Consider the following 27,752-nt stretch of genomic DNA (forward strand, 5'->3'; position numbering starts at 1 on the left):
TATGATAACTTTGAAATAATATTTGAATATTATGTTTGCAGTGGCAAACTTGGGACTTAATAGATTAAGACCACATATAGGACGTGGAGAATTCCCTTTCCTTCTCTCTCCACATCTTTCCTCTTGCCTGCTTTTGTTGACTATCCAGTTGTGGTACTGATTAGGACACTCAGGCAACTTCAGTCTGCCTCTTCCTTTTTTTTTTTTCTTTTTTATAGCTGTTCATTCAATTAGCAAATCTCATGATTTTACTCCTGAAAATTTCCCTCATTTTCCCATCTTGTTATTTCTGCTGCCATTTGAACAATTACAAATAAGTATCTTCTCAGAGCTCTTCTCTGGAAATATATGTTGTAGGTATAGCCTCTACAATGTCAACTTCCAATGCTTGCTGGCCAAGCGTTTTATCACTTACTTGTTTGCATTTCAGGTTCTTAAATGTATTCTAAATGTTCTACAGTCTATTCAGAACAACCTTGTCTGAACAGAGAGAGAAAAAGCAAATATCTATCTTCTCTCTTGTCATTTCTCTCAGATGAATGAATTAAATATTTTTATTGCCTTGAAGATTAATTATCTCTTGTCCCTAGGCCAGCTTTAATATTCTAGCTTATCTTTTGTGACTGGAGCCTGACAATTGAAATTTCTGCCTCTACTGTAAACTCTGTGCTTTTGCCAAATTTCTCATCATCTCCATACTATGTAGGCTTCTCCAGTGAGTTCCAGTCAGGAGTTCAGAGAGATTAGAATCTGACCTGCAGGATTTAGATTAAGTACTGAATCAGAGAAATTAGAACTGAGAGACCTCCTGAAATCTTCTGGTCCTTTCTGGCACATGAGATACTGTTATTGTGCTTACCAAATAAAAAACCAGAGACCTAGAGAGTTTAAGTGACTAACCTAAGGCCATCCAACTAATAAATTTTGGACCCTAATGCCACACTAGATTTTAGGCTATAAATATACTTTATCTTCTCTGGGCAAGTCTTAATTTGGAGAAGGTATCAATTCTCTGGATTTCTCTGTGCAGATAAAAATAATACACCCTTTTAGAATACCATGCCTTGTCTATGTGAGGGAAGTAGGCAGCCTGGAAGCCACCTTCTTCCAGGCGGTAATGTTTAGTGGATAGGTAGAAATTCTTTTGTCCCCCAGAAAGCTCATGAGGTCAACACGTGGAAACAAACTCTTGTCCTGTATGCCTCTTGTTCAATGAATTCTTATGGTCCCTCGTGTTCAAAAGGATTTGTTTTGTCTCTAAAGTAGCTTATTAGTCACTCAGGACCACTAAGCTCTAGTTCCTTATTTTTGCCTGTGTTCTACCTCAAATAGATAAACTTGTATTTTTTTCCTACATGTGGTACTTCCCCGATACCTTCTCACCTTCCAGCAAGCCCTCTGTTCTCTCCAGGTGTTCTTTTCCTATTCTAGTTCCCCAGACCTGGGGGGCGGGGTGTCCTCTGTGACTCAGCTTGATAAAAGTTCTCCAATCATTTCATTTGTCAGCACTCCCCAGCTCAACCATTTTCTTCCTTGGACATGTGTTACGGTTTAGATGTGAAGTGTCCCCCAAAAGTCATGTTTGAGATAAAGCAAGAAAGTTTAGAGGTGAAACGATTGGGTCATGAGAGCCTTAACCTAATCAGTGCAAGAATCCACTTGAATGAATTAACTGGGTGGTAAATATAGCCAGATAGGGTATGGCAGGAAGAGGTAGGTTGCTGAGGGTGTGCCTTTGACTCCCAAAATATATTTTGTCCCTGGTGAACTAAACTTTCTGCTTCCGGATGGTCATGTCCTAAGCTGCTCTGCACCTCCACACAATTCTGCCATAATGTTCTGCCTCACCTCAGACCCAGTGCAACAAAATTGGCTACCTATGAACTATAATCTCTAAAATTATGAGCCAAATAAACTTTTCCTCCTTTAAAATTGTTCCAGTTAGGTCTTTTGGTCACAGCAGCAAAAATGCTGACTAAAACAGATATACCTTACAAATTCAACTTTTCCTGCCTATTCCCTGTGGCTGCTACCAGCCACAACAAGGTGTCTATGTTCCCTTTCCTCAACCATTGTTACAGCCTCTTAGTGATCTGGTCCTTTGTCCTTCATCCATTATGCTCACTGATAGACTGCAAACACTGCCCTACTTTTGAGCCTAAAACTTCATGAAGTGATCCTGTCACACATTCTAGCTCTTTTGTAATCAACCCTCCATCCCCAGTATGAGTGGTTCACACCAATCAAACTTGGCTACTCATGTCTCCTACATATTGAGTAATTCTTTCCTCATTTGTTCCCTCTACTGCTTTCTCTCCTCTTCAGTAAAAATATGTAGTATCAAATATTTGCAAACTGTAAGGCATGCAAAGTTAACTGTTCAACAAATACTCTCCTATGTGGAAGAGTGGGTTTGGGATTTGGGAACTACCTACTATGTGCTAGTGATTTGCATGTATTAATCTTATTTAATCCTCTTTTCCTGTGAGTTAGGTTGTTATGTGCATATTATACATATGGAAACCAAGGCTCTGAGAAAAAAAAATTCATGTTCTTTTGTGCCATAGACTTAGGTCTAGATATGGAAGGGCCGACAGGAGGAGCTGGCACATAACCAGCTATTGTGTAAGAAAATGCTCCTTGTCCTGAGAACTATAGTTTTGGAGTTGTATGAGTTCTGAGGAAAATAGGATTTCTTCTAGCTGGGGGATTAGAGAAGACTTCATGAGGAAGTTAAATTTCCACTGAGTGTGAAGGATGAGCAATAATTTCAACAGAAGGAGCTAAGAGGCAGGGATAGAAAGATAGGACTAGCAGAGCACAAGAGAGGAAATGCCCTTGTGTCATTGGAGATTATCAGGAACACAGGGTTAATTCAAGATGGAGTAGAATATAAGGTTATAAAGCTGAGTTGTAGTCTGTTCATAGATGAATACTTAAATATCTGGCTAAAAGATTCATGGTTTATTATGTTGGCACAAGAGATCTGTTGACAGGTTTTGAGCAGGGGCAGAGGGTACTAGTCTGAGCTGAGAATTAAAAAGATTACCTTTGGGACTGGGGTTGTGGCTCAATGATAAAGCACTCTTCTGGCATGTGTGAAGCCCTGGATTTGATTCTCAGCACCACATAAAAATAAATAAATTAAATAAAGGTATTCTGTCTATTTACAACTAAAAAAAAAAAAAAATAGTTAACCTTAGGCACCCAGTGATTAGAGAGAGACCTAGAAACAGCAGAGAGAAGAAAAACTAAAAGGCTATTACCATTGCCCAGTACAGTTGTTCTAAGATCTTGAAACAGTACAGTAGTAGTGGAGATGGAGAAGAGGGGCAACATTAGAGCAGACTCGGGGATGCAGACTGACTAGACTCAGTAACTGGCTGAACTTGGGTGAAGGGGGTTATCAAAGATGATTTCTAGGTGACTGCAAGGAAAATGATGGTGGCATCTAAAAAGAACAGGAGGATCAGGAGGGGAAACAGATTTGGGGCTGGGAAGGGGTGAGGTGGTATTAGATGGTGTGTTTTATTTTGTGCAGGTTGAATTTTAAGTTCAGGTGAATTGCCTATTTCACATCTGAACTCTCTTCTTCACCACTACTATCCTCACGCCCCATCTGTTTTTGTCCTTCCTCTTTATTTTGCAAACTTCTGGCTGCTTTTCACAATATAGGTGAGTAAAGCCCCAGGTACTTCGTGCCAATGTGGTATTTCTAATTTCAGGCTCCCCAACATGTGCCTCCACACACATAAGTATACCTGTATTTGTGGGATGAGTGCTTGGTGGTTGTAATTAATGTAACATAGTTCACGTTGCATGAACATTTATGGTTGACAAAGCACTTAGAATGGGCAGAAATATGTTGACTTCCCTGCTGATCCTCTACATGATTCAGGGTCATTGAGCCTCAGTAAGATAAAAAGGTTATTGGAGAATAAATGGTAGATTGTAGTTTAATAATAAATGCAACTAAAGCCATTAGCACGTTATCAAATAGGAAAATTAGGAGGATTTTTAGTTGCTATAAGAAGATAGACTCTGTTGGAAGGGATAATCAAATTTAAAAGTATATTCAGATATCAAATCTGAGACTGATGTTTTATATATAGTAAGAATAGCTGTCATGTGCTGGATACTTCCTTTGTACAAATGTTGTTCTAGGCATTTTACTTACAATAATAAGTTCAAATCTCATAAAAACCTCGCAAAACAGCAAACTGGGAAACTAAGAACTAAAAGTTCAATTTGACCAAGGTCATATAGTTTGGATGTGATGGGGAGCCAGGATTAACTGTTTTTTGTTTCCAGAGCCTGCAATATTAGCCACTAAACATCCTACCCTTTGGTAATATTTCAGCCAGCCTTGAAAGATAATTTAAAAGAAAGTCTACCCCACTGTACTCTTACTCCTATAAAGCAGGGACATTATCTTCTTTCTCTCTATATCCCTAGTGCCAGCACAGTGCCTGACACATAGTATATGTTCATTAAATATTTGATGAATGAATGTCCTTCCAGGTCATTTTTCCTAATCTGATATGAAATGAAAGTGGGCAAAGAGATTTCTTATTCTTCTGGCATATATTTCTACTGTTGCTGCTAGAGGTGTTATATTTCACAGAAGAAGTATAATGTGTAGATATAGCTCTACCTCTGGTATAGATTTGGATAAATTACTGTATCTCTTTAAACCTCAATTTTATTATCTATAAAATTAAAAAAAATGGTTGAACCTTTTGTGTAGGGCTTTGGTGAGGATTAAACGTAATAATCCTTGTAAAATGTATCATTGTGCTTGGCACATAGCACTCAATAAATGTTGGATTATATTATCATGGATAGAAAATTTGAAATCATGCAACTGAAAAAGACTCTTGGATGTAAGCCTGTAAAGGTGAGCTGTAGTCTGCCCTCTGTCACACAATGCTTTTAAAATGCCCTTTAGAGGTCTAAAATCATTGTGTTAGTTGATGGATGCAAAAATATTTTGTTTGTTTATAAAATTAGCATGATAGACACATTTAGAGAGAATTAAGTTCAGAAAGTTTAGAAGACTTGTTTTCCTCTTCCATTTTTTTTCTTTTTCTTTTTTCTTTCTTTTTTTTTTGATGAAAGATAAAAGAGGTCTGGGGGAAATGTTTCCCATCTTTAACTGATTTTGTAGTCCTCTTTTTGTTTCTCTGGGCCATTAGATAGCCAATGGAAAAAGAGGCAAGTGAGCTGGTGTATGAGCATCTACCATGTCTAAGGTACTAAATAGTGGTAATTGAGTTCAATTCTCAGGACAGTCCTGTAGTTGTCACTATAATTCTTGTTATGCAGATGAGGAAAGTCTTAGTAACTTGGCCAAGTTCACAGAATAATAGATGTTGGGTCAAACCTACTCTCATCTGGACTTTGGAAGTAGATTTTGACCCTCTGTGGTTGCAGAGTCCTTACTTTTTTCCTCTGACCACTCAGCCTTCCTGTTGCACAGGCCTGAGAATGGCAGTTTATGTTGACAGCTTCACATTAGAGCTGCTGAAAGAAGAAATTCTTTCAAAAACTTTTGACCTCGGTGTTGCTTAAGGCACGGTTGGGCCAGATTCCCAAGTTTCTTAGTCACCATTGCTTCCTGCTACTTATTTAAAATACTTTTCAAAATAGTGTCAAATTAATGTGAATGTTCAGCTCTCCCAGTATGCCCTCTCTATAAGTGGCACATATTAAAAGGAACTTGACTAGAGCCATCTGTATAGCATAGCCTTTTGCAAACTTGGCTGTACCCTTTAAAAAAAATTTTTTTTTTTTTAGTTGTAGTTGGATACAATACTATATATACATATATATAATTTTTTTTTTTTTGGTGCTAAGGATCAAACCCAGGGCCTCACACATACCAGAAGAATGTTCTACCGCTGAGCCACAACCCCCGACCCCTTGGCTATATCCTATAAAGGTATAGGTAGTAGCAGAAAAGTCAGGCAGGAAAGGGATGGGACCAGTAAACCCACCTATCCCAATCCCAGCCTTTTTATCTCTGTAAATTAGATTTGTCTTTCTGTTTGTTCTATCACTATAAATCAAATTTGTCTTTCCTAGAGTTTCATATTAATAAAATCATGCAGTGTCTCCTTTTTTTTAAGTCTGGCTTCTTTCATTAAGTTCAGTGTTTTTGAGATTCATCCATGTTATTATGTCTATCAGTAGATTCTTATTTGTTGAGGAGGAGTATTGCATTGTACTGTAGTTTATTTATCCATTTACCCATTGGATTAATTTTCTCTTGCTGCATAACAAATTATCACAAATTTGTGATAAAAAACAGCATGTATTAGTTTATAGTTCTCAAAGTCAGAGATCTAGGTGGGATCTACTAGATTTCCTATTTGGGATTTCACAGCCCAAATCAAAGTGTCAGCTAGTGTGGAACTTATGTTAGACTCTAGGGAAGAATCTCCTTCAATCTCATTCAGACCGTTGGCAGGCGTCAGTTCCTTGAGATTATATGAGGGAGGTCCCTGTTTCCTGGCTGGGTGTTGAGCCCAGGGATGTTCTCAGCAATTAGATGCTGCTCTCAAGTCTTTGCATATGGTCATCTATCTTCAAAGCCAATTGCTGCCTTATTGTGCTGCCAGTCTTCCAAATTTATCCTTTTCCCATCAGCCAGAGAAGGCTTTCTGCTTTAAAAGGGTATATGTGGTTATATTAGGTCCACCTGGAGACAGCTGTTCTATTTTTAGTTCAACTTTATTTTTAGAATGACCTTTCTATACTTTGACATTTTAAGCATTTTTATCCATTAATCCTTATTCTGCCATCTTATTCTGCCACCCGATTCACCTTGTCCTGTCCTGTGGTCCTTCTACTGTGGCCCAAACTTTCTTTTCTCTACACTGAAAACACACATCTTATTCCTTTTATTTTTTCGGTGACATGTAGTAATATAGCATTAAGTGTTTTGGATTCCACATAATTGGAATTAAATCTCAGCTATGCCATACTGTGATATTGGACAAATTAACTTCTCTAAACTCTGGTTTCTTTATCTATATGTACCTCATAGGATCAATTCACAGTTTAAATAAACTAATGGAGCTCTTAGGTACTTTTTCTGTCCCATTATATGCACTCAATGTATGTTATCTGATATTATTGCAATATTGTTACCTTTTCCCCATTTTGTGTCTTTTCTTCTGAGTATGATCTACTTTGTCAATGACTCTAAAAAAATGTACTGTCCAAATTGTATAGGTGCCAGTCGGGTATTGTGGCACATGCCATAATCCCAATAACCTGGGAGGCTTAGGCAGGAGGATAGCAAGTTTAAAGCCAGCCTCATCAACTTAGCAAGACTCTGTCACAAAATAAAGTGGACTGGGGATGTAGCTCAGTGGTAAAGCACTCCTGTGTTAAATCCCCAATACTTAACTAAACAAACAAACAAATTAATAAATTAATTAATTAAAATAAAATGTGTAGGTACCTTAAAGAAGTTCATAGTCTCTTTTGCAGTAATTCTGTTTCAGAAAAGTTATCCCAAGGCAATAATCAGGGATATAGTTAAATATTTTTGTTTGAGAATGTTCATCTCAAGCCGGGTATGGTGGTGCATAGCTATAGCCAGTGAGTTGGGAGGTTAAAGCAGGAGATTACAAGTTCAAAGCTAATTTCATCAACCAAGTCTCAAAATTTAAGACTTGGGGTTGGAGCTCAGGGGTAGAGGGGGACCCCTAGGTTCTATCTCTGATAGCACAAGAAGAAAAATAAAAAAAAAAGTATGTTCGTTCCAACACAATTTATAATGGCAAAATAGTCAAAGCAACCTAGGTACTCAAGAGAAGGGAAAAAATGAAACAGGGCCCATACCTATGATTCTGTAAAGCCATAAAAATAATGACATAGGAAATATAACCAGATAAGTATTACAATATATGCCCCAGCTGTGTTTGTTTCTGAAATTATATATATTTTATTCACACACAAATATTGGTAGGAAAAGGACTGAAAGGAAATTTGCTATATTACATGACATTATATTATTTTGTGTGTGTATGTTGGCCTAGACCAGAATAGAATCTGATAATCTACAATTTTTTTTAGGCAGAAAAGTTGCAGAGTCACGTCAGTAGATTAAGGGTACCTGTGATGAGCACTTAGCCAAGAACCATCCTTCAGGAGGTAGGATTCCAGCAAGCTGTCCCTGGGAAGACAGTATGTCAGACTGGTCCCAGGGCACCAGTCAGTTGCAGCAGATACACTCATCATTCTTCTGCTGTTCACACTCTTGTTATGATAAGTTTGATCTCTCTGTCACATCTTATCTCCATTCTTAACTTTTTAATCTCAGATGGAATAAAACTTTAGGACATGGGTTTTTTTTTTGTTGTTTTTATTTAAAAAGCAAAAGTAATGCTTAGTGTTGGGGCTTTGGGGTACCAGAGGGCCTTACAGTCAGGACCCATGTTCAGGTGCTAACTATTCCTAACCTGTGGCATTACCCAGGGACTTTACCTCAGGCCTTGTAAGATATACCTGTCATGTCTTAGGAGGCCATTCTGTTAAGTCACTGATTGAACATCTGGACATGTGAAGGATCATCTAGTTTCTGAAGGCAGCCATTATTTACAGAGTTCAAAGCTTTTATAAAACTCTGGTAGGGAGCAGAGGAAGTTCAGAGATAAATTCAATATCCTTGATATAGCATTTCCTGAGCACCTCACCAGCCTCTAAACCAAAGCAGTGAAGGTATATAGATGAGTAACTTCAACAAACTTCTGATTCAGACATACTATGTGTGCAGTACTGTGAAAGGCACTGAAAATAAATTAATGAGATGTAGTTCTTATGCTTTATAAAATCATAATCTATACAGGATGGGAATAGGCAGATGTGTGAACCACTTAATACCAAATGGAATAAGTGCTGTCTCTATAAAAGGGCCCAGAGGAGAGACCAATTACTTCTAAAATGACCTGGCCACTTTCTAGCCATGTGCTTTTAGCCAAGGTATTTAACTACCCTATCCCTCAGTTAATCTGTAAAATGAAGATATAATGAGTTAATGCATATAAAGTACTTAAAACAGGGCTTACTAGTCAATAAATGTTAGCAATCCTTTTCCTTTTCCTCTTCCTCTTCCTCTTCCCAGTTCCTCCCACCCAAAGATGAGTAGTAAAGGTTTTATTGAGGAGAAGGCATAATGTGAGTCAGGTGTGTTAAGGAGCAGGGTGGTGGGATGATGTGTATAGGGGTCAAATGAGGCCGGAAGGCAAGTATTTGTGGATAATTCAGCTAATGAAAGAGGATAGAGAACTACATTGGATTCAGACTATGGAATATCTTAAATATCAGCCAGAGGAATTTGGGCTTAGGCAATGGAGAGCAAAATAATCCACATATACTTTAGGAAGAGAACGTTGTCAGAGGAGGGAGATGTTAGAAGGGAGAGAACATCTAGAAAGCTGCTGCAGAATTCCCAGGAAGAGCTAAGGCCAGAACTAAGACTTACCATTTCTCAGATGTTCTTTCTCTGTGTGACAGGCCTTAGGATGCAAGTTTGTTCTGCTCTTGTTCTGCATGCCTATGGGCTTCTTTTGAAGGAACATTGGTTTGAGCCACAGTTTATCCTGTGTAGCCCGTCAAGTTTGATATTCTGGGATTACGTTTACCTTTCTAACCTCAAAACTGATCTGCCCATATATATCTGCCCATTTTTCCATACTCATTGCATTGCCTGAAGTAGAGCATATACACAAGACCTTTCTGCACATGGATAGTAGTGACTTGCACAGAGCCAGACAGGTGTGCAACCTACTGAAATATGAAATACTCATTGCAGGAGAACCTTCCTATAGAGAGGCCGGTATTTAAAATCACAGTGAAAATTACCTTGATATTGATTGTGTATAAAGACATGTTTTCTAGAGGCTTTGTAATATCAAAAAAGGGGATATCAAGGGAGATAGAATTAGTAACATTTATCGAACTACTTCCAAGTACTAGGAGTTGGGTTAGGTTCTTTGACATACTTGATCTCATTTAATCTTCACAATCCTGTCAGGTAAATACTGCTATGCCTCTGTCTATCTATCTATCTATTTATTTCAGGCCAGTGGATTGAACCCAGGGCTTTGGGCATACGATGCAATGCTGTGCCCATTTTATAGAGTGGAAGTGAAAGCTCAGAAAGTGCAGGCTTTGAGCCCAGGGTCAGATGGTTTACAAATGTTGGACCTTGGACCAGGTTCTTATATACACGAGCCTCAATTTTTTTCATGTACAAAATAAATAATCATGATAAAATCTACTCCAAGAGCTGTTTTGTGGATCAAACAAGATGCTGTATTGATGGAAAAGAGAAAAACCTCCTCTGATATCCAAAAACTGGATTGGCACTCTCAGCTGCTGAGCTTAGTGTTGCTATGAGTTGGCCCTGCATTCACAGCTAAGTCTTGATGTTCTCCTGTTGAACATAAACTGTTTCACAGGACATCAACATCAGACAGGCCACTTTGTGACCATAGCAGATTGAGGCAAAAAAAGACCCTCTGTAATCATGTCTGAACACAGATAGATATAACATGAACATTGTTGAAGCCACACAAAACACTAACATTCTCCTCTCCTGTTGAATGAATGGCTGATGCTTCTTTACCAATTATACCTCTAGCCTCATTTTACGTTACCTTTCCAATGGGTAAGATTTATTGAGATATATAGTTGTATTAGTCAGCTTTCTATTGAGATAAACAACTTTAGGAGTGAAAGGTTTATTTTGCCCATAGTTTCAGAAGTTTCAATCCATGGTCATTTGGCTCTGTTGCTTTGGGCCTGTCACAGTACATGGTGATGGAAGAGGCCTGTCTGCTCAAGGAAGCAGAAGCAATGAAAGAGAGAAGGGAAGGAACCAGATTCCCAGTATTCTCTTCAAGGGGATGTTCCCAAGGTTATTCCTGTTAAAGGGTCCACCACTTCTTAGTAGTGGCACAAACTGGGGAAGAAGTCTTTAACACATAGGCCTTTTAGTAACATTCAAGATCCAAACTATACCATCAATCAGAATTGTCCCATTTTCTGACAGAACCTAATTCAGAGCGTACCCCCACATCCTTGGGCCCTTCTAAAGCCAAGATCTTATAAATCCTTTCTAATACAGTTAGCCCTCTGTCTGTTGGTTTTCTATGGTTTTTTTTTGTTGTTGTTGTTGTGGTACTGAGATCAAACTAAGGGCCTCGTTAGTGCTAGGCAAGTGCTCTACCACTGAACTACACTCCTGCCCCTGTTGGTTCTACATCTGTGAATTTAACCAATTATGGATCAAAATATTTGGGGGAAAAATTGCAACTGTATTGAATATATAAGGATTTTTTCCTTTATTATTCTCCCTTAAATAATGCAATAAAATAACCATTTATATATGGTTACTTAATACCAGGTATTATAAGTAATCTAGAGATGATTTAAAGTATAAAGGATGTGTGTAGGTTGTATGCAAATACTACACCATTTTATGCGAGGGACTTGAGTGTCCATGGAATTTTGTGCTGAGAAGATCCTGAAACCAACCCAATATAGATACTGAGGAATTGCTGTACCTTCTTACTGAGATGCCCCACATGGTTCCCTGTAGTGTGCTTTCCCTTTCACAGAAGCAAACAATGAACCCAGTATGTTCAGCTACACATGTGTTACTGGAAATCTTTGGTTGGATTAAAGGCACTGACAGTGGATATGCTGTGGAAACAGTTCAGTGCTAGACAAATGTTAGTTGCTGGTTTTATCATTTACTGTCACAGTAATGCTGCAACAAATAACTCATAAGTAGTTTTAAACAATAACAGTTAGAGTTAAGTATCCCAGATCGAAAATGCTTAGACTAGAAGTATTTCAGATTTCTTTAGCTTTTAGGGTATTTTCTTAGACTTCATTGTTGAGCATCCTTAACCAAAAATTTGAAATCTGAAATCCTCTGAGATCCAAAATTTTTCATGCCCCATTTTTTTCGTATCAGAGCATTTCTAATTTTGGATTTTAAAAGATTATTGGGTACTAGGTATTGAGCCCAGTGGTGCTTTACCTCTGAGCTATATCCCAGTCCATTTTATTTTTTATTTTGAGATAGGGTCTTGCTAAGTTGCTGAAGGTCTCACTAATTTGCTGAAGTTGGTCTCAAATTGGGATCCTCCTGCCTCAGTCTCCTGAATTGCTGGGATTATAGGTGTGTCCCAACATGCCTGGGAGATTTTCCCATTTTGAATGACAGGTGCTCAACATGTATTGTTTGAGTGCTTTTGGCTCAGTTGAGTGATTCTTAGCAGGACTTGCTTACATTACTTGGTGTTAGCTGATCTTTGGCTAGCACAGCTAGGGTGGCTCAGTTCAGTTCCACACATGTCATCATTTAATGAGCTAGCCTGGATAAGTTCTTATGGCAAAGGGCAGAGGGCAAAAATGAACCAGAAATACACAAGTGCTCTTTCATATCTCTACTTATGTCACATTAACTAACATCCTATTACAAAAACAAGTCCCATGTCTGGGTGCAGAATTAAAGGATGAGTTAGTGAATGCCCTGCAGAGTTCGAGGGCAGATCACGGGCAAAGGATGTAGATATGGGGATTAGTAAAACTTGGGGATATTAATCCAATTAATCTATAATGGTGTTTTTATGTTTCCCCAACTCATGATACTCCTACCTCAGTCTTCTGAGCTGCTGAGATTACAGGCAGGCACCACCATGCCCAGCTGAATACACTTACTTATTTTCCTAGGTTCCCTAGATAAAACAAATCTATTGCACCACAGTCCTGCTGGCTACCTTCCTTGCACGTGCTGACTCCCCACCAGGCCACAGCTGTCCAGTGAAGTTCTGAGTTCCCACTGACCTCTGCTGCCTGTACTTAGCTGATTTTCTTACATGGGCTGTAGTGCTTGGTCACTTTTCTAACTTTCCCTTTTGCACTGAATTATTCAGGAAAGATGGACAGAATGAAGGAAGGCTCTTTTTTTTTTTTTTTTTTTTTTGGTTTGGGCTGAAATTTAACCCACATACAATAAAATAGGCAAATCTTAAGTGTCCAGCTCAATGTTTATATTCGTATACACCTGGGGATATAGCTCAGAGGTAAATTAGTTGTTCCAGCAAGCCTCCCAGATATGCCCACCCAAAGATAACCACTATTCTAAATTTTGAACATAGGTGAATTTGACTTATTAATTTTTTTTAACCTTTTGCTTTCTTTTGCTTTTGAGATGGTGGTCTTGTGTTGCCCAGGCTGGCCTGGAACTTGTGATCCTCCTACCTCACCCTCCTGAGTAACAGGGATTATAGCTGTGCATTACTGCATCCAACTTTTTTTTTAACCTTTTATTTTGAAATAATTTCAATTTTATGAAAGAGTTGCAAGAATAATACAAAGAACTCCCCAAATCCCTTCACTCAGACACAATATGTATTAATATAGCCGATATTTGTATGCATTCATAGCCCCTCCCCCACCTACTGCCCAAGGTGGTTCCGCATATTTTCCCAGTTGTATCAATGATATTTTTTATGGCATATTTTCACTTTGATCTAGGATCCAATCTAGGATCAGGTGTTGCATTTAGTTGTCATGTCTCTGCTGCCTTTAATCTGGAGTAGTTTCTCTTTGTCTTTTATGACATTCATGTTTTTTAAGAGTACAGGACAATTGCTTTGTAGTTGTGTTTTTATTATGCCCTTCAATTGGTTTTATATGATCTTTTTCTCCTAATTAGATTTTACTTATGCCCTTCTGGGCAGTAATAATAAATAAGTGATATTGTGTCTGTCTTTAATATATCATGTGAGGAAGCACCTGATGTCAGTTTATCCCATTATTAGAGATGTGAATTTTGATCTCTTGTGTAAGGTGGTGTTTATCTCCTTTTGCTTCTGTAATGTTACCATTTATTCCATTATATTTAAGAAACGGTCTGTGAAAAGATACTTTGAGACTATGTAAATATCCTATTCCTCTTCAGACTTTTGCTCAGTGGTTTTGACATGTGTTAATGATTCTTGCTTGAATTAACTATTACTGTAATGATTGTAAAATTATTTTCTAAACCAATTATTCCTTTTACATTTATTATTTATGACATCCTGCTATAAGGATAAGCTTTTCCAGGTCCCCTATTTATTATTTAGTATGTATCCATTTACTTAAATTTTACTCAATGGGTTGCAGTCTACTATTGTCAATATATATTTTAATTCTCAGTTTTGCCATTGATTTAGCTGTTAGGATCCCTTTCAAGGTGGCTCCTATGTCCTTTTAACATGTCCCTGTCATTCTTTGATCACTTCCTTACTTCCTGGCTCAAATAGGTATCTCAGGCTCTGATTGTTGTTTTCTTGTCCCAAGTCTGGAATCAGCCATTTCTCCAAGGAGCTCTGATTTCTCTTGTTAAATAGTATCTAAAAGATAAGATCTATATACCAAATGAACTTATTCCTATTGGGTTATCATTGCTTCTAAGCAATTTCATATTGTTTTAACCCAACCTGTGTGTACATGTGTATGAAACTTTAATTTCACATTGGTACTTTAATTCCAATAGTGTTTCTCTTTGCCTTCCCTCATTCCGTGTGTTTCCTTCATCTACAGAGAAAATTCTGACTCTCAACAACATTAATGTATTTTTTCATTCACACAATTCTATAGTACATGCAAAATACTTTCAGAATTGATTCATGCAAGACACGGAGACAAATCCACATAAATACAGTTATCTCATACTAGATAAAGGTGCCAAAAACATGCATTGGAGAAAAGATAGCCTCTTCAACAAATGGTGCTGAGAAATCTGGAAATGTATATGTAGCAGAATGAAATTTAACCCCTATTTCTCACCCTGCATGAAACTCAACTCAAAGTGGATCAGAGACCTAGGTATTAGACAAGAAACTCTGAACCTACTAGAAGAAAATAAAGGCCCAACGCTCCAACATGTCAGCTTAGGAACTGACTTCCTCAGTAAGACTCCTAAGGTGCAAGAAATAAAATTTAAAAATCAATAAGTGGGATGGCATCAAACTGAAAAGCTTCTTCACAGCAAAGGAGATAATCAAGAACATGAAGAGATAGCTTACAGAATGGGAGAAAATCTTTGCCACCTGCACCTCAGAGCATTAATTTTAAGGATATACCAAGAACACAAAAAGCTTAACACCAAAAAGCAAAACAAATAATCCAATCAATAAATGGGCAAAGGAACCAAACAGATACTTCTCAAAAGAAGAAATATGAACAGTCAGCAAATATATGAATATTTCTGTAGCAAGTAGAAAAATGCAAATTAAAACTACATTAAGATTTCATCTCACTCCAATCAAAATGACAATTATCCAAAATATAAGTAACAATAAATGTTGGCGAGAATGTGGGGAAAAGGGTACTCCCATACATTGTTGTTGGGCCTGCACATTAGTGCAATCACTTTGGAAAGCAGTATGGACAGTCCTCAAAAAACTAGGAATGGGGGCTGAGGCTGTGGCTCAGTGGTAGAGCATTTGCCTAGCATGTGTGAGGCACTGGGTTCGATCCTCAGCACCACATATAAATAAATGAATAAAATAAAGGTCCATACATATAAAAATATTTTTAAAAAACTAGGAATGGAAACACCATTTGACCCAGTTACCCCACTCCTTGGTATATATCCAAAAGATTTAAAATTAGCATACTACATTGATGTAGTCACATCAATATTTATAGCTTCACAAAACACAATAACTAAGCTATGGAGCCAACCTAGATGCCCACCAGCAGATGAATGGAAAAAGAAATTGTGGTATATTTACACAATGGAATATTAGTCAGCCATAAAGAAGAATGACTTTATGACTTTTGCCAGTAAATGGATGGATCTGGAGAGTATCATGCTAAGTGAAAAGCCAATCCCCAAAAACCAAAGGTTGAATGTTTTCACTGATATGGGGAAGCTAACCCACAATGAATAGGGTGAGGGAAAGAATAGACATTCAGTAGGTTAGATAAGGAGAATGAAGGGAAGGGTGGGGAGATAGGAAAAGGAAAGACAGTAGAATGAATCCAAAATAATTTCTCTGTGTATTTATATGAAAACACCACAGTGAATTACCATCATGTACATCTACAAGAACTGGGCCCTAATTAGAAAAAGATTTGTTTCATGCATAATTAATTTTATCAAACTGGACTCTACTGCCATATATAATTAAAGAATTAATAAATGGGATAGTCTCAAACTAAAAAGCTTCTTCTCAGCAAAAAAAAAAAAAAATCATTGAGATGAACAGAAAGCCTATGTTTGGGGAGCAAATTTTTGTGCCACACACCTGTCAGAGCACTAATCTTCAGTATATAGAAAGAACTCATAAAACTTCACATCAAAACCCCCCAAACAACCCAATCAATAAATGGGCTAAGGAGCTGAACAGATACTTCTCAGAAGATACACATTTGATCAAGAGATATATGAAAAAATGTTCAACATCTCTAGTAATTAGAGAAATGCAAATTAAAACTACTCTAAGATTTCATCTCATGCCAGTCAGAATGGCAGTTATCAAGAATACAGACAACAAGAAATGTTGTCAAGGATGTGGGGGAAAAGGCACACTCACACATGGCTGGTGGAACTGCAGATTGGTGCAATGAATCTGGAAAGCAGTATGGAGATTCCTTAGAAAACTTGGAATGGAACCACCATTTGACCCAGCTATCCCACTCCTCAGTCTATACCCAAAGGACTTAAAATCAGCGTACTATAGTAACGCAGCCACATTAATGTTCATGGCAGCTCATTTCACAATAGCTAAACTGGAAGCAACCTAGATGCCCTTCAACAGATGAATGGATAAAGAAACTTTAGTATATATACACAATGGAATATTACTCAGCATTAAAAGAGAATAAAATCATGGCATTTGCAGGTAAATGGATGGAGTTGGAGAATATCATGCTAAGTGAAGTAGCATTTGGGCAGCACTAAGACAGGACAGCTTTCCACAAACATGTTTGTTCCCAGCCCCACTCCATGGAGGGAGGAGGAAGCACATATTCCCCTTGTCCCAAAGGTGTCCTGGCCCATTCATGAAGGGTAGGAACCAGTCAGCCAGCTTACCAGCTGTTGCATGCTCTGGATGGCCCTGAACTGCTGATGACCACAGGGTGATTGTTGGGAGGAATGAGCACAGCTCCTGACCCTGCTCTCTGCTCTTTCTTCTTGGCCTCTACCAAGTGTTTCTTCTCTCTCAGTCATGGTTGCCTCCCTGTGTTCATTTTTAGACCTACTTTGTTTTCCACGCCCTGATTTTACCCTGTCAGAGGTAGACAATATGGTAGTTTCCCAATGAGACAATAGCTATAACTATTTATTGCAATTTTACAGCCATTCTCCAAGGAACGAACTCCGGGACAGCTTCTTGATCAGTCCAGAGGAGGGCACTCCTGGCCCCAGGCAGGATGTTTGGGCCCAGTAAGTCTAGGTCTCTCTCAATTTAAAAGCCCTTATAATTAATTGGCCCTGGATTGCCACACGTAAAGAACTGGATGGATTGAGTAGTTTATTTCCATCCTATATGTGAAAAGAAAGGGGTAAAACCCTTGGGAGGGCAGAAAGCTGGAATCTGCAGGATCACAGAATCTTGTACCTCCAGTATCTGTAAGATGTGGGACAAGTTGCCTCTCTGAGCCCCTGTTATTTATTAAATGACTAAGACCAAAGACTCTATCTCTTCTTAGGTTTTGAATAAGATTAAATAAGATGAAATAGGCAAAGCTGTTAGCCAGGTGCCTGGCCATAGCACTCAACAAGGGCCCGTCAGCTGATTTTAGAAATGGTTGAACTATACTGCTAAAGTACTTATAAGCAGCAGTTGGCAGTTACTTCACATTCATCTATTTTTTGCTTATTCACTCAATTATTCACTTAAACAGTGCATCTGGGATATATTTACTAGGTGTAAATATCTAGTAAATATAATATTTACTGGGATAAACATATATTTACTGTCAGTCAATATTTCTCTTAGTCCAGCTGTATTTCGTAAGATCCAGCCCAGGGGAGTTGAGACTACCCTTTCAAAAACTGATGAAGCCTACACTTTTAAACTGAGAGAGAGCTTTTAAACTGGCTTTTGAGGGTTTGAAAATTCTCTGTACCTCTGACTCCTTGGACAGAAGGGCCCTGGACAGAGCAAGTTGTTCTAGCATTTGGGCAGCACTAAGACAGGACAGCTTTCCACAAACACGTTTGTTCCCAACCCCACTCCATGGAGGGAGGAGGAAGCACATATCCCCCTTGTTCCAAAGGCCCCAGCCAGCAAACTGGGACCTGCTTATAGTATATTGGTGCTCTGTTTCCTGGGACTGCCCTTTTTGTGGTCTAATGTCTTTTGCTGTGCTGGATCCTGGAACAACCCTATTTGTGCTTTTGTTGCTTCCGGCATCTCTCCATCTATAGTGATGCTCCCTTTCTGGCCCCACTGTGTATCTCAGGACCTGTCTCCAGTTAAACTGAAGGGACCGCCCTGCTACTCACACTTGCTTTAGGATCCTGTGCCTTCCCTGAGTCTCTTCTTTTTGTATTGTCCCTCATCCCTCAAACCCCATGAGTTGCACTTGGGCTGTGTGCCAGAAACATTACTGGGCAGGCAGTCTGGTGGATGACTGAGAGGCACAGGTGGCTTACCCATGTAGTCTGTGAATAGACATCATGTGTAATAAGGGCGATAACATTTAGTGCTATGGGAATAGCCAGGGTGAGCAGCTGGCTGTACCTTGAGAGGCAGGGAAAACTTAACCAGCAGGTGGATGTTTGAGCATCCATAAAGGACTTGCCTAGACAGATCCATGAGCTAATTAGTGGGAGAATGGGATTTACAGCCAAGGAGAATAGAATGCATGAAAGCCTGAAATTGTATGATATTCTTAGAATAATACAATGTGATATGAATGGAACAGAGGGAATAGTTTTTTTGGAGTTGAGGATTCATGAATAGCAGAGGAAGGAAATGAGTTCAGGGAGGTAAACAGAGATCTACTAACAATGACCTTGTAAGCTGTACTTTGTATTTTAGATTTTGCCCAACCAGTGCTGAGAGACTATGAAGGGTTTTATATAGAAGCATGACGTGGTCAGACTCATATGTAGGGATGGTGGGATGCCTGGCTGTAAGGGAATGGATTGTCCTTTAGCAATTATATATGCTATTGTCTGATTTTTATTCCTGAGAATATTTTTATTCCTGAGACCCTAGAGGTTAAATGCTCTGCCAAAGGTCTTAGAGGCAGAAAGCCGAGGACCTAGGCTTCACCTGGCTTCTTGGCTCTGAATCTCATTCTCCTGGGCACATCATTATTGTTAACAAAGTCCTGTAGAAAGCTGCCTGCAGCCAGATGGTGGGTAGATGCTGACAGAAGCAATATGAAGCAAATGGTCATTGATACAATCTTGTTGAAGGAATACATGTAGCACTGAGATTGTGTAGCCTGTGTTGTTCAGTCTCCTGACCTTGAAGCCAATGGAGAGAGAGCAAGAAGCAGTCAGAAACTTTGAGCTGCAAGCTCTATATTGGCTTGACAAGATTTATTTATCACATCTCACTCATTAATTCAGAGGAGCATCTACTACCAGATGCTGGCATTTGTCAGTGGCTTGTTTGTGGAAGCCCCTGGTCCTTGAGGCTGGTCAGTTTGGTAGCCGACAACCCCAGGGTGAACCGTGGCAGATAGAGGTAGATTCTTTTCTCTACATTTTTTAAGTAAAATAATCTTTTCAAAAAAGCAAAAATAATGTGATACATTGGTAAAGAACACTAAGTTAGAGCTCAGGCAAACCTGGCTTTGATTCTACTGCTGCCACCTTAAATATCTGTTTAATATTGAGTCTCAGTCTCCTTATCTCTAAAGTGAGTAAAGTCAAAGCTACCTGAAAAGATTATTATGATGATTAAAATGTGATAATTTTTATAAAATGCCTTTGTGTAATATCTGGCACATCTGAATCCTCAATATAGGATACTTTTAATTCTTGCTCTTAATACTACAACCACCACCACTACTGCCACCACAATTAAGGGGCATTTAGAAAATAGAAGAAAAAATATCTTATAGTCCAATCACTGTGATACAATTACCCTGATAATTTAATTATATTTCCTTCAAATCTTCTTTCCCCATTATTTCTAAATATACCAGATTTTATAGCTAGGCAAGGTTTTGTTTGCTTTTTTCTATGGTGGCAACTGTATTACATTGGTGTTTTCTTAATTTTTAATAGATTTTTCTAGATTTTAAGAATAGTGTGAAGAATTGAGGGACAGTGGTATCTGTCTGAGATCCTAGCCATTAGGAAAGTGAAGCAGGAGGATTACAAGTTCAAGGTTAGCCTCAGCAACTTAAGGAGGACCCATCTTGAAATAAAAAATAAAAAAAGGCTTGGGGATATAGTTCAGTGGTAGAGTGCCCCTGGGTTCAATATCGAGTACTGCCTCCCCAACCAAAAAAAAAAAAAAAAAATAGTGTGTGAAATTCAGAGAGTATAGAAAAGTAAAAAGAAAACAACCATACTCATAATGCCAATCTTATCCTCAAACCAGAAGAAACCATTGTTAACATTTTGGTGTATCTCCTTTCAGCCATCATTTTTATTAATGTTTTATTATGGAATTGAGACCATATTTTATATACACACACTTTTTTTGTGATTTTTCAGTTTACATGATATGATCATGAGTACTTCGCTATTATTCTAAGCATCATTTTCCCAGGCTGCCTGATAATCCTGCTGATGACTCTGTCATAGTTTACAAAAACACTTCATTATTATTAGACATCTAAGTTTTTCCCTATTCATTAGTCTGTAATGCTTCCCCATAACAGACCTAGGGCAACAGTCACAAAACAGTCAGAAAAGTATAATACATTCGTGCTATGTATATGGCTCTAGGTGAGACACAATAGGATCCCTCAGAGCCAGCCTCAAAGGAGCTCAGAGATGAAACAATCTAGAACTATTTACTAAGGGTAAAATATATAGGGTGTTTTTGCCAGAGCTCTCAGAGAGACCATAAAAATGTATGTAGCTTTTTCCCTGTGGAACCTGGGATCTGAGAGGCACAGTTTATATACAGGAAGAAGCCAAGGAAACTTTGTTGCCCTTTCTCACCTATTAATATGCAGATGGCCTCCTGTGTTCAAATGCCTTCTGAGCCAGTTACCTTAGCTGCCAGGGTTTTTGCTGAGAATCTTTGAATTTACTTCCAAATGGTTTTTACTGGGGAACAAATAGTGAGAAGCATCAAAAAAGGAACTCTTGTGAAAGTAAAGAGAGTCAGACTGATTCTAGTCTAATGGTTTTTTGTTTGTTTTTAAATTTAATTTAATTTTCTTAATTGACAGATAAAATTGTGTATATTTATTATGTACACATGATGTTTTGAAATATATATACATTGTGGAATGGCTAAATCAAGCTGATTGACATATGCATCACCTCATATTTTTGTGGTGAGAAAATATTAAAATTAACTCAGCATTTTTCAAGAATATTATACATTGCTATTAACTATAGTAAATTGAAACAATATGAATGAACCTGAAGGACAATATGTCAAGTGAAAGAAGCCAAGCACAGAAAGACATATACCACATGATCTCACTTGTATGTGGAACAAAAAGGTTGATACAGAGAAAGGTTGAAGTAGAGAAAGGAATGGTGGTTGTAGTCTTGGTTTTTGACACAGTCTTACTCTGGGACCTCAGGCAAGTTCTTTCCTTTTTATAAGCCTCTGTTGTCCTCCTGGTAATATAGATGATCTACCAGGCCCTCCCCACATTAACATTCCAGAGAACCCAAAACCTTCTTCTTGCTAAAGTGAGCATCCTGGTAAAACTCAGAGGATGCTTCTCCAGAGTCTAGAGTTTCTCTTAATTAGTACCTTTTATATCCCCAGTTATTTCCTCCTGGTAACAGTTGGAACAAATGGACACTGAAAGACAAGAAGTGGCTCTCCCCGGTTAGAAACACTAGATTCAGAATCCTGAACCATTTGTATTTTATGTATTATATATTTGTTCTCTTAAGTACTTTGTACTTGTATTCATTCTCTATTTAGCAGATGTTAACTGAATCCTGGGCTTTGTACAGTTCATTTGTGTAATACAGAGATGAATGAGACTCAACCCTGTTCTCAAGATGCACATAGTCTAGTGAGCAGACAGCAAAAAAGATGCTAAGGGCAATAGGATGGTTGCTGCAATATTATGCTATGTATAAGAGCAAAATGACGGAAATGCTGAGTTTGCCTAGAAGCCACAGCAAAGGAAGTCTCTGTAAATGCTTTGGGGTTTTAAAGAATGAGTGTTTTAGGTAGTCAGTAGGTGGAGAGGGCATTCTGGGTAGAAGAACAAGCATGTGCAAAGTCCTAGAGGTGTAAGAGAATGTGTCATGTTCAAAGAATTGCAGATAGTTTGTGTGACTGGAAGGTAAAAGGGAGAGTGGGCAGGTACAGAAAAGTCAAGCATTTCTCCTCAGACCAGTCTGTTTCTATAGAATTCTTTGCTCATTTTATCAGTCCAGATGAGAGAGATAGTCTTTTTAGTTTGGTTTTCAAAAGCTGTTATCTTTATTGCCTTATCTTTCCATTTTTAAAGTAACATATGCTCATTATAGAAAGTTTAAAAAATACAAAAAAGTAGGAAGAAAAAAATTCACTGATGGTCTGACTGGCTAAAGACAACTCTTTAACATCTTGGTGCATTGCTGTTCAGTGTTTTTTTCACACTCTTTTTATGTAGCTGTGAATAAGTTGTAATTATAGTTTTAACCTTTGTATATGGTGCCTTTCTACTTCTTCCTAAAATTTGCCAAAAATGGATGTTAGTGTCATTAGAAAATAACTGTGATCATAAAATAATCTGGCTGAAATATCTATATATTTTCTTTTTCTAAGATAACATAATTCTTTTTAACAGGTTTCTTGTGGCTCAGAGCATAATTTGGCAGTAATTGGTAAGTAATTTTTATACTGATAACTGTGTTTGTTCTGAAATTCATGTAACAGAATTGGAGAAGATTCTTGGTTAACCAAAAACTAGGGTGCATATGTGTGTGTATGTATTGGGGAAGACTTGGGGAATAAAAGTCTATGGTTGACCAAGAGTTGACAAAAGGAGCTCCTTTTCTGAAAAGTTCAATCCACATCATTGGTCATCTTTTTAAGGTGCCCCAGCTGCCCTATTTGCCCCAGGAAGTAGCATTTGAGGACCTTAAAGAACTTACAGCCACAGGGCATTGTTTGTGGATGACCAGACATAAAAAGGGAGAGTGGATTGTGTGGCTTCTGGCTCTTTGAATAAATTCCTTCTACCAAGTTCTTAGTTTGATTCTTTCTTGGAAACAAGGGCCTTTGCTTACTGTCCTCACTGCCTTGTATTTGGTAATACTTGGGACCTCACAAGCCTCTGGTCAATTGAGACTTCCTTTTAGCTGGCTCTGGATGACCCATGTTCAGTGTTTTCCTTATTAGACCTGTGAGCAATTCATTCAAGAAGCCTTTTCACAGGTATATTCAGTATATTCAGGTATATTCAGTCTTTATCTCACAGTACATTAGAGAGACTATAATGTAGACTACAACATAGAGTACCCAAGTTCAGTGCAGGCTTTTACTTATTACCAGTGTGAACTTGCACGTTATTTAATTATTCCTCATCTTTAAAATGAGGATAGCAGTAATGCCTACCTCATAGTATTATTCTGAGGGTTAAATGAGCTAATATATGCAAGGCTAACAGAATGGCACTTAGCTCCTAGTAAGGGCTTTAGAAATGTTAGGTGTTTGTACCTGATATTATTAGTTCAAGGAATTGCCCTTCTTTAGGCTTTAGTTCTGTAAACTGGAGGGCATGAAACAGAAAACCAAGTTTTTCTCTAGCTCTGATCATTCGGGACTTGTTATAACATCAGTATTGCCTGCCTTGTGTCAGGGATTTCTGTTCCTATTTCTCTTTCCTAGCCTCTGACTTGGAATTTCAGAAAGGCAAGGCCCCTGTGATTTTCTTTTGTTTCTTATTTGGTCACCCCACTTAGAACAGTGCCTGGCTCTCAGCAGAGACTCAAGAACTCTCAAATTGAGTAGATTGGTGTAGCTGCCTGGGGTAGTGGTAGTTTGAGGCATTATTTCTCAAGCCTACATATGATGTGCAAAGAGGCAGGAGCAAGGAGGCAAAGGAGGGAGGTTGCCTACAGCAATGGAGAGTCAGAGGGGCTGGAGTCAGAAAGAGCTAGAAAATGTAACAGCAAACCTGCATGCTTTGCAGCAGTACCAGACACTTTCTACTGAAACTGCTCCAGCCTGGGTATAATTAAGACAAGCTAATCAAAGAATCAAAGGATGTTATTGTTGCTGCTGCTGCTGGCACTGGACTGGGAGAGGGTAGCTTCCTTTGGGACTAGCACAACAAGAAGATTGAAGGCAAGCTAAATACAGAGAAGCAGTAGTTCAGACAAAGGAGGGAGCCAGTGCTAGCAGAGCACGGGGTGAACTGACATAGGCAGCTTGGGGCTGTAGAAAGAGCGAAGAGTGCAGTAGACAGCCTTGGTTCAAACCTGCTCCAGCTGTGTGTGTGAGTTTCCCTTCTGCACTCATCTATGTAATGGGAATAATAATTTCTCCTTGCAGAATTGTTGTGAAGATTGGGTAAGGTAAAGTATGTGAAATGCCTTGCATATATCTCTTAGCTACCTTTGTATCCGTCTGTCCATCTATGCATCCATCCATCCATCCATCTATACCATTTTTTCCATTTCCCATTTCCCTTGGTGGAGTGGGAGAAGGGAGAATCATTTGTCAGTGTAATTGATGTAGTGAAGTATTTCTTTGTTGGGAGAGAGAAATGAGACATTCTAGAGAGGCATGTCCAGTGTTACCCAAGTGAGGTCATCAGCGGCAGGAGAACAGGACATACTGGTACTCTCAAAAGCAGATTAATTTTTTGTTTTGTCCCAAATGCTCAGGGCTTACAGTCTGTTGAATTGATGTTTCCAGAGTGAGGAAAAGTGGGCCTGTCACCGGGCTCTCTGTAGTCTACCTGACAATGAGCTGGGAGTCAGAGGCTCCCTGCTACTGGAGGAATGTGGCCCCCAGTGGGTGCACTGCAGTGTACAAGCTTTGAAACCTAGAAGTGACAAGAAGCTGCCTGTTAGCCTCACAGGAGACCAGCAAGAAGGAGAGATGCTAGAGGAGGAGAAGATTCTACCAGCTTAAAGCTATTTCTCACAGATAGCTCTTCCCCTCAATCCTGTTGCTATTGCCCACTTTAGACAGAATTCCCTGCCTTCAGTTTCACTCTCTGAGCTCTAGCCCTTCAGTACCGGGTGCTGTATTCCACTTGTGACGGGCACAAAATAGTTATAGAACAGACTAGAGCAGAATATCAAAGAAGCCAAACTTTGCTGAAGGGTAGAAGCAGCCTGGGTTACTTTGTCACTATGACAAAATATCTGAGACAACCAACTTTAAAGGAAGGAAGATTTATTTTGGCTACTGGTTGCAGAGATTTTAGTCCAAGATCCCTTAGTCCCATTGCTTTGGGCCTGTGGTGAGGCAGAACATCATGGCAGGGCTGGACACAGTGGCATAGGCCTGTAATCACAGCTACTTGGGAGTGTGAGGCAGGAGCACCATAAGTTCAAAGCTAGCCTGAGTAACCTAATGGGACCCTGTCTTAAATTAATAATTAAAGCCGGGGGGAGGGGAGCGGTGCATTGGGAATGTAGCTTAGTGGCAAAGCACTTGCCTAGCGTGTGGGAGGCCCTAGTTTTAATCCCTGGTGACACACACACACACACACACACACACATCATTGCAGTGGGCATGCAGTAGAGCAAAGCTGATCTCCTCATTGTAGCTAAGAAGCAGAAGGGAAGAGAGCACTTTTGTAGCAAAGCCCCTCCCCCCAAACCCACTAAGCTATGAATCCATCAATGGATTAATCTATAGATGATATCAGAGGCCTCATGATCCAATCAATCGCCTCCCAAAGCCTCACCTCTGAGCACTGCTGCAGTGGGGACCAAACCTTCAACATATGAGATTTTGGGGGACATTTCATATCCAAATCATAACACAGTGTTAATATTTAACAAATATAGTATAGATGAATCAGCCTAGAAGAGAGTTAGAAAAAGGTAGGAGGACATGATTTAGAACCTACTTCCTGTCTCAAGAGAGTGAGTGCAACTCCACAAAGTAGATTTGTTGTACCTGTTTTACAGAGAAGAAAACTGAAACTCAGAGGTTAAATTGGTTAAACAGTTCACCCAGAGATAAAGAGCAAGTAAATGGTAGACCTATCTGCCTGACTTCCAAGACTGCTCTTTCTACTCTGTCATATCCTATGGTCTGAAGCAGTAATAGTAGGTAGTAGTTAAGAAGAACACAGGTTCAGAGTGCCTGAATTCAAATTCTGCCCCTTTCACTTGTGAACTGTGTATCCTCATAAAAGGTGAATGGCTTAACCTCTCTGTCTTGATCACCTTAATTGGCTTTCATATATGTAAAGTAATAAGAACAATGCCTGACACAAAAACAAAAGCTGAATAAATGGTTAGTTATTATTGTTTTATATTAAAAATGCAAGGGAGGTTCTTGCTCATCTGGCTGGTTCATTGGTTTGCTTCTTTCTTTTCTTCCTTTCCACCCAGGATTTCTCTCCACATCTGACACAATTTCCTGATTGATTTTCATTTGTGGATATATGCTGAAGTCAGCAGAGGTGAGCCTTGGGATTGTGGCCACCACTTGCTCAGAAGATCCTGCCTCCTAAATGCAGTCTCTCCATATCCAGCTGTTTTTAGGTCTATCACTTCCATATCTAGCTGGATTGGCTCCAGTTGTTTTCTTGCCCAAGGAGCAGCTTTTTTTGGTCCAAATGGGTAATTTGTTTGCCTTTACTCCTGATATGCAGTTGTTCAGCCTCCCCTTCCTGTAGATGAAAAAGAGCTGACTGTGTTGCCTCCTTCCCCACTCCACACAAACCCTTGTAAGGACTTCATTGGTGGCCTTTTCCTGGAGCACTAGGGTTTGCCAGATAGACAAAATTGAAGGGTGGATATTGACTGGAAAATTTGATTCTTCCTCTTCCTCCATGCAAAGTAAGATCTTTTATAAAATAGAAGTTATAGTCCAGGCATAGATTCCTCCCGCCCTCATTTTATTATTTTCCAACTGTTGAACCTTTGTACCTTTATATGTATGGCAGAACATCTGACCTTGACCTGAAAACCATTAAACAGTGTCATGTAATAATTTAATAGAGAGAAATAACTTTTTTTTTTGGTACTGGTTATTCTTCTGAGAGGCAATACCTTCAAACCCCCTTGCTTTGTAGAGTGTTTTGAGGCAGGTTCAAACTTTAATGCTCCTATACACAGTGTGATAGGCAGAATATAAATGCTTCATATTATCCCATTTAATCCTGGTAGCAAATTAATGAGTTGGTACTATTGTTGACTCTGTTTTCTAGATAAGGGAAGGTCAAGCTTAGGATGAGCAGTTTGCCCCACTCACATGGCACAGTTAGGAGAAATCTGTCAGTTCTTTGCACAGATTCTTCAGACCCTGTGGACTGCTACCCCATGCTGCTTCCTGCAGACGGGTAACAGTCTGGCTAGTTTTAAGGCCACCAGATAATAGTGTTTCATCTCTTCATTTCAATATTTAATTCTCCTTCATATTGGCAAGTTCTGTATA

General features: G+C 38.9%; 1 protein-coding gene across 1 annotated transcript in view; it reads left to right on the plus strand.

Annotated features, from left to right (window-relative positions):
• The window catches only part of Sergef (secretion regulating guanine nucleotide exchange factor), a 224,265-nt gene that overhangs the window by 107,355 nt on the left and 89,158 nt on the right, over positions 1-27,752 (plus strand). The window contains 1 exon segment of the mRNA XM_005326752.4: positions 22,972-23,008. Coding sequence (XP_005326809.2) covers positions 22,972-23,008 — 37 coding nt within the window.

The sequence above is a fragment of the Ictidomys tridecemlineatus genome, chromosome 4 (assembly GCF_052094955.1).
Source record: "Ictidomys tridecemlineatus isolate mIctTri1 chromosome 4, mIctTri1.hap1, whole genome shotgun sequence".
Taxonomy (NCBI): domain Eukaryota; kingdom Metazoa; phylum Chordata; class Mammalia; order Rodentia; family Sciuridae; genus Ictidomys; species Ictidomys tridecemlineatus.